The sequence below is a fragment of the Mytilus galloprovincialis genome, chromosome 13 (assembly GCF_965363235.1).
Source record: "Mytilus galloprovincialis chromosome 13, xbMytGall1.hap1.1, whole genome shotgun sequence".
Classification (NCBI taxonomy): Eukaryota; Metazoa; Mollusca; class Bivalvia; order Mytilida; family Mytilidae; genus Mytilus; species Mytilus galloprovincialis.
The window spans coordinates 5,589,347-5,597,607 of record NC_134850.1 but is presented as its reverse complement, the minus strand read 5'-3'; the positions used below and the strand labels follow the sequence as shown (position 1 = coordinate 5,597,607).

The 8,261-nt window shown below is 30.3% G+C and overlaps 1 protein-coding gene across 1 annotated transcript in view; it reads right to left on the bottom strand.

Annotated features, from left to right (window-relative positions):
* Positions 1 to 3,552: 3,552 nt before the first annotated feature.
* The window catches only part of LOC143057370 (uncharacterized), a 99,152-nt gene continuing 94,443 nt past the window's right edge, over positions 3,553 to 8,261 (bottom strand). Inside the window, exons 69-74 of the mRNA XM_076230675.1 lie at positions 6,343 to 6,513; positions 5,671 to 5,889; positions 5,328 to 5,370; positions 4,320 to 4,477; positions 3,710 to 3,883; positions 3,553 to 3,566 (exon numbers count right to left, since the gene is read on the bottom strand). Of these exons, the coding sequence (XP_076086790.1) occupies positions 3,553 to 3,566; positions 3,710 to 3,883; positions 4,320 to 4,477; positions 5,328 to 5,370; positions 5,671 to 5,889; positions 6,343 to 6,513 (779 nt within the window). The remainder of the gene's footprint in view (positions 3,567 to 3,709; positions 3,884 to 4,319; positions 4,478 to 5,327; positions 5,371 to 5,670; positions 5,890 to 6,342; positions 6,514 to 8,261) is intronic.

Here is an 8,261-nt window from a genome sequence, read left to right as displayed (position 1 = left end):
GTATCCAAAAGTAAGTTCGTGGGGATTTATTTTCGTGGTTTTTAAAATTTTATGGTTTTGTATCCAAAAGTAAGTTCGTGGGGATTTATTTTCGTGGTTTTTAAAATTTTATGGTTTTGTATCCAAAAGTAAGTTCGTGGGGATTTATTTTCGTGGTTTTTAAAATTTTATGGTTTTGTATCCAAAAGTAAGTTCGTGGGGATTTATTTTCGTGGTTTTTAAAATTTTATGGTTTTGTATCCAAAAGTAAGTTCGTGGGGATTTATTTTCGTGGTTTTTAAAATTTTATGGTTTTGTATCCAAAAGTAAGTTCGTGGGGATTTATTTGCGTGGTTTTTAAAATTTTATGGTTTTGTATCCAAAAGTAAGTTCGTGGGGATTTATTTTCGTGGTTTTTAAAATTTTATGGTTTTGTATCCAAAAGTAAGTTCGTGGGGATTTATTTGCGTGGTTTTTAAAATTTTATGGTTTTGTATCCAAAAGTAAGTTCGTGGGGATTTATTTTCGTGGTTTTTAAAATTTTATGGTTTTGTATCCAAAAGTAAGTTCGTGGGGATTTATTTGCGTGGTTTTTAAAATTTTATGGTTTTGTATCCAAAAGTAAGTTCGTGGGGATTTATTTTCGTGGTTTTTAAAATTTTATGGTTTTGTATCCAAAAGTAAGTTCGTGGGGATTTATTTGCGTGGTTTTTAAAATTTTATGGTTTTGTATCCAAAAGTAAGTTCGTGGGGATTTATTTTCGTGGTTTTTAAAATTTTATGGTTTTGTATCCAAAAGTAAGTTCGTGGGGATTTATTTGCGTGGTTTTTAAAATTTTATGGTTTTGTATCCAAAAGTAAGTTCGTGGGGATTTATTTTCGTGGTTTTTAAAATTTTATGGTTTTGTATCCAAAAGTAAGTTCGTGGGGATTTATTTGCGTGGTTTTTAAAATTTTATGGTTTTGTATCCAAAAGTAAGTTCGTGGGGATTTATTTTCGTGGTTTTTAAAATTTTATGGTTTTGTATCCAAAAGTAAGTTCGTGGGGATTTATTTTCGTGGTTTTTAAAATTTTATGGTTTTGTATCCAAAAGTAAGTTCGTGGGGATTTATTTGCGTGGTTTTTAAATTTTATTCGTGGGGATTTATTTTCGTGGTTTTTAAAATTTTATGGTTTTGTATCCAAAAGTAAGTTCGTGGGGATTTATTTTCGTGGTTTTTAAAATTTTATGGTTTTGTATCCAAAAGTAAGTTCGTGGGGATTTATTTTCGTGGTTTTTAAAATTTTATGGTTTTGTATCCAAAAGTAAGTTCGTGGGGATTTATTTTCGTGGTTTTTAAAATTTTATGGTTTTGTATCCAAAAGTAAGTTCGTGGGGATTTATTTGCGTGGTTTTTAAAATTTTATGGTTTTGTATCCAAAAGTAAGTTCGTGGGGATTTATTTGCGTGGTTTTTAAAATTTTATGGTTTTGTATCCAAAAGTAAGTTCGTGGGGATTTATTTGCGTGGTTTTTAAAATTTTATGGTTTTGTATCCAAAAGTAAGTTCGTGGGGATTTATTTGCGTGGTTTTTAAAATTTTATGGTTTTGTATCCAAAAGTAAGTTCGTGGGGATTTATTTGCGTGGTTTTTAAAATTTTATGGTTTTGTATCCAAAAGTAAGTTCGTGGGGATTTATTTGCGTGGTTTTTAAAATTTTATGGTTTTGTATCCAAAAGTAAGTTCGTGGGGATTTATTTTCGTGGTTTTTAAAATTTTATGGTTTTGTATCCAAAAGTAAGTTCGTGGGGATTTATTTGCGTGGTTTTTAAAATTTTATGGTTTTGTATCCAAAAGTAAGTTCGTGGGGATTTATTTTCGTGGTTTTTAAAATTTTATGGTTTTGTATCCAAAAGTAAGTTCGTGGGGATTTATTTTCGTGGTTTTTAAAATTTTATGGTTTTGTATCCAAAAGTAAGTTCGTGGGGATTTATTTGCGTGGTTTTTAAAATTTTATGGTTTTGTATCCAAAAGTAAGTTCGTGGGGATTTATTTTCGTGGTTTTTAAAATTTTATGGTTTTGTATCCAAAAGTAAGTTCGTGGGGATTTATTTGCGTGGTTTTTAAAATTTTATGGTTTTGTATCCAAAAGTAAGTTCGTGGGGATTTATTTTCGTGGTTTTTAAAATTTTATGGTTTTGTATCCAAAAGTAAGTTCGTGGGGATTTATTTGCGTGGTTTTTAAAATTTTATGGTTTTGTATCCAAAAGTAAGTTTGTGGGGATTTATTTTCGTGGTTTTTAAAATTTTATGGTTTTGTATCCAAAAGTAAGTTCGTGGGGATTTATTTGCGTGGTTTTTAAAATTTTATGGTTTTGTATCCAAAAGTAAGTTCGTGGGGATTTATTTTCGTGGTTTTTAAAATTTTATGGTTTTGTATCCAAAAGTAAGTTCGTGGGGATTTATTTTCGTGGTTTTTAAAATTTTATGGTTTTGTATCCAAAAGTAAGTTCGTGGGGATTTATTTGCGTGGTTTTTAAATTTTATTCGTGGGGATTTATTTTCGTGGTTTTTAAAATTTTATGGTTTTGTATCCAAAAGTAAGTTCGTGGGGATTTATTTTCGTGGTTTTTAAAATTTTATGGTTTTGTATCCAAAAGTAAGTTCGTGGGGATTTATTTTCGTGGTTTTTAAAATTTTATGGTTTTGTATCCAAAAGTAAGTTCGTGGGGATTTATTTTCGTGGTTTTTAAAATTTTATGGTTTTGTATCCAAAAGTAAGTTCGTGGGGATTTATTTGCGTGGTTTTTAAAATTTTATGGTTTTGTATCCAAAAGTAAGTTCGTGGGGATTTATTTGCGTGGTTTTTAAAATTTTATGGTTTTGTATCCAAAAGTAAGTTCGTGGGGATTTATTTGCGTGGTTTTTAAAATTTTATGGTTTTGTATCCAAAAGTAAGTTCGTGGGGATTTATTTGCGTGGTTTTTAAAATTTTATGGTTTTGTATCCAAAAGTAAGTTCGTGGGGATTTATTTTCGTGGTTTTTAAAATTTTATGGTTTTGTATCCAAAAGTAAGTTCGTGGGGATTTATTTGCGTGGTTTTTAAAATTTTATGGTTTTGTATCCAAAAGTAAGTTCGTGGGGATTTATTTTCGTGGTTTTTAAAATTTTATGGTTTTGTATCCAAAAGTAAGTTCGTGGGGATTTATTTTCGTGGTTTTTAAAATTTTATGGTTTTGTATCCAAAAGTAAGTTCGTGGGGATTTATTTGCGTGGTTTTTAAAATTTTATGGTTTTGTATCCAAAAGTAAGTTCGTGGGGATTTATTTTCGTGGTTTTTAAAATTTTATGGTTTTGTATCCAAAAGTAAGTTCGTGGGGATTTATTTTCGTGGTTTTTAAAATTTTATGGTTTTGTATCCAAAAGTAAGTTCGTGGGGATTTATTTTCGTGGTTTTTAAAATTTTATGGTTTTGTATCCAAAAGTAAGTTCGTGGGGATTTATTTTCATGGTTTTTAAAATTTTATGGTTTTGTATCTAAAAGTAAGTTCGTGGGGATTTATTTTCGTGGTTTTTAAGTTTAGAAAACAATTATGTAAATGTCACTTCAAGAAAATTTTGTCAGATCATAAAATAATGTAGATATACAGTTAAATTTTCGATGGGGTTTTAATTTTGGGATAATTCTTATTCACGATATAAACGAAATGAAATCCCCCATGAAAATTTCTGCTTTTACAGTACTCACCATTGTTAAATCTTCCATTAGTGAGTGTGTATGGGTAGACAGAATTGGAACAAGGTGTCCCCTGTAGGAATTCTGTAACCTTCAACGTATTCAACAAAGTGATAGATATCCCTGAAGGTAGTGGTGAAACCATGGCTTGACCCTGATCTTCCAGAAACTGTGACAAGGAAAATTCTGTAAATAAAAAAAAATCTCTCGATACAATATGGGCTGTTTATAATGTTTATAACACTAAATAAATCTAAATATTGGGTGCAATGTAAATTCATAGTTCTTAACTTTAAAAACAACTATAGAACTGTGGATTCATTATATATAATTATCATTCAAGTGAACTACAATTCAAATGCTAAAAAAACTGCAAATATCTATAAGGTTGTATGAAGATTCTGGCAAAACCACTAAATCAAATATCTATGAAAATGCAGGTTCGTCAAGCCATGAAAATTGGTACCCACGAAAATAAATGAATCCACAGTAGATCATCTTCTTTTCAAGAGAAAGTTGGCTGAAGCATTAAATTCACATTGTTTTTATTACTTTATCTTTTTCTTCCTTTTGTAGTCAAATTTTAATAAAATTATTTCAAAAACTTAAACTGATCCCTCACCTGAATCCATGAACGTAGTCCCATTTGTACAGAACTGTTTAGGTAGGATAGTGTCTTTGAACACAGTCATTGTGAAGTGACAAGCTCCTCCAAATTCAAAACATATGCTCATATCTAGATCTATCTCATACTGCAATGGCTGTTCTGTGATGGTGAATCTAAAGAACAAAAATTTCAAAATTAAATTTTATTTGTTGTAGGTACTTGTATTCAACCAAAAGTAGTGAGATTATTTTAACCCTTCTTTCTACATTATATGCTGTCTTACATTGCCTGTTTGTAGTTAGTGGTAATCCTAGTGATAGCTGCATGGATCATGCAGGTTTTTGTATGAGCCTCCAGTCATATTGTGTTCCTGTACCAATTTGGGACTATGTGCTGTTCATGTTTTTTTTGTACATCTATTTTCAAAGGAGTTGGTGGATGGTGTAAAGTGTGGTCTGTTAAGGAGTTGGTGGATGGTGTAAAGTGTGGTCTGTTAAGGAGTTGCTGGATGGTGTAAAGTGTGGTCTGTTAAGGAGTTGGTGGATGGTGTAAAGTGTGGTCTGTTAAGGAGTTGGTGGATGGTGTAAAGTGTGGTCTGTTAAGGAGTTGGTGGATGGTGTAAAGTGTGGTCTGTTAGGTGTTCAATATTTAATTTCTTTTTGTTACCCTTGTATTATGTATTACTGTAAATTTTGAAATTATTGTGATGTTCTTATTATTGCGAAAAATGCAACAGAGTTTTTTATCTTCTAAAATAATGTTCGTAGATCTTACACAACTAATACCAGACAAAATTCAACAATATAAACTCGCATTTTCAATATTTTTAATTAAACAGGATTTTTCTCAATTTATCAAAAGTTTAAAATGCATTTTAGTCTTAAATGACAAAAACACAATAATTTCTGAGTTTACAGTATTAATGGGACATTTTGTTCTAACAAGTTCAACATAAGTGGAACCAATTGTAATTTCTATATATTGAGATTTCACATGTAACTCCTAAATATAACTTCAACTTACACAATTTTGACAACATTCATTAATGTCCTGGTTTCCTGGGTTCCTAAAAATAATACATGGAAGATATAAGTAAAACAATTCTGGCAATTTATAAATTTCAGAATCTACTTTCTGCTTGATCAACACATCATTTATACTTAAAAAGCTATTGACAAAATAAAAGAGAATTGACCACTTACAAGAAAATTAGTTGACACATAAATGGAATATGACAGTTGTTATCCATTTGTTTGATGTGTTCGAGCTTTTGATTTTGCCATTTGATTACAGACTTTCGTTATGAAATTTGCTCAGAATTTCGATATATTTTTGTTATTTTTCTTTTTCTGTTGTAATTACTTACCCCACATATACCCATTCAGACTGATCTGTTCTTGTAGCCTCTCAATGCTAAAGGTCAGAACATGCTTACAAGGGTCAAGGTCAACTGAAGCTCTAAATCTACGTTGTAGAAAGTCAATTTTCACACAACAGTCGACAGATGTACAGGAGGAGTGTAGTGAACACATGGCAGAACTTGGAATGCTGGGAGGACTGGGAAATGTCACATCAACATCACAATCTACAAAAAATAAAATATCAATCTTAAACATTTATGAATATTGCTTTCCATAAGAATAAGATTTGCTAAAATCAATGATACGTTTGACATTTTAAAATACAGTTCTGTTATTCCTTAATCCGCAAATAAATCGACAATATTTCTGAAGTCAAAATTATGATTTTATTAAGTTATTCATATCTACAACAACTACTGCAAATTCAGAAATAAATGTGTGCATTTATTTTTTGCCAATAATGGCCTTCACCCCTGTTATCTGTGATTGTAACATTTTATGAAAGAAAATCACTATTCTAATTATAAATGTGAGTTTTTATTAATGCCAACATGATTCTATCACTTTTTTTGCATTAAAAAAAAATCGCAATAATTTTTGAATTTACCCCATTTCACTTTTTTCATTTAAAAAAAAACACTGCTCAATGCTTTCTAAATTTCTACATATACTTCTACCTTTTCTCCATCCATTATAATTAGGGCTGTATGTATCAGACAAGATGTCACATGGACTGGACTCTACATATGATACAATTCCTAAGGCATTGAGAACTTCTGTCACTTTGACATCTGGTAATGTATCTCCTACTGTATAGTCGGGACTCAAGAAAGAACTCAGGGAAAAATCTGAAATAAAAAGTCTGACATATTTACAAAACATTTAAATGCTTATACTGTAGTAGTCTTATTTTGTAAATAAATAAAGCTGGTATTTTTTTTTTCATTGGAATTGTTTTACATTCTGCATGTACTTTTTCATTTCATTGGAATTGGGTTTTTTTCATTGGAATTTTTTTTTTCCATTGGAATTGTTTTACATTTGTCAACTTGCTTTTTGTACTTGCTATGTATGCAGTATGAGTTTTGCTTACTGTTGCAGGCTGTACAGTGATCTTTAGTGGCTTATTTCTACATCATTTGGTCTCTGAATGAAGGTTGTCTGATTGGCAATCATACAACATCGTCTTAAGGATGTTTGCTTGTCATTTTTTATAATTTTTGTCAGATTTTCGAAATCCTCTGGTTTTATTCATTTGAATGCCTTAAAAAAATTTGCCCATGAACCCCCATTTTTCTTTTTATAAATCTTTTACATGTATAATTATAAGCCATTTGTAAAAGTTTTATAAAATCTTATTTATTTTTTAATAGTTTTTGAGAACTTTAACTGATCAATGATAAAGCTATGAAAAATCAAGAGAGAACATTTTCCCGCCAAAATTCCAATGGCTAATATCTCGAAAACAAGCACATTGACCCCTATATTTTTTTTGCTTTTTTGATTCCTCAATTAATCCTCTATCAATATATACTACCCCTGCAAAATGGTGTCCTGAAAAAATCTTGTCTTTCAGGATATCCCAGGAAGTCCTGGGACATCCTGAAAAATCCCAGCACTGGTAATTTTGTAAATCCTGAAATTTCAAGTGTCCCAGGAAGTCCCATGAAGTCCTGAAATCTGTTGTCCTGATATTTCAGGAATTTCCAAGACTTTAAATTTGTTTCAGGAATTTCGGGGATATTTCAGGACTTACAATATTTGATGAACACAAGTTTATCCTGATTTTTCAAGAATTCTTAGGACTTTAGATTTGAACAGGAATTACTGGGATATTTCAAGACTTTAAAGATATGGGTTTCTTTTCAAAACTTACATGTAGTCTTTTTTGCAATTTGAATTCCACTTAAGTATATTTACAATTCCATTTAAGTAAAGTTCCTAGAATTGTTTGTGCACAGTTCAACTTGTATATGATCATATTGATAAAAATGTTAGGATGCAATTTTGGAAAATGCAAAACTCACATATCACAAATCATGTCACATGCGGAAAGCCAAAATATGAGTAACAACACAACATGATTTTTTTTAATTACACATTATTTATTTTCAAGGCCCTATTAAAGATCATGATCATACAACCATAGATGTAATACCCAAGATAATAGATTAACTGTAAACAGGTTAAATTTATATAATTGCGAGTATCTAAATGAACACACAAATAATTTTCATGCTTTAATTCTTTATCTTTGAAATGTGAGCCAGAGTGAATGAAATTTATAAATGTGCCATCTGGTTAATATTTATTTTAGTGTAGACACTGGACAGGAAGTGTGAGGCCAAATGCAGGGGATCATGCACATATGGCTAAATTATACATTTTCTGCAATTACTATTGTAACTTTAAACATTAAGATGGTAAATAAACAATAATTGGATTTTTTTTTATTATAATATATATATATATCAAATATTCAAGATAAATTAAATCTATTCAACCAGGGAACCTTTCAAAGAAAATAGAAATTTAACTCCTTAAATAACCCCTGACACAATTAGAATTTGAACTTGGACAACAAGCAAAGATGTCT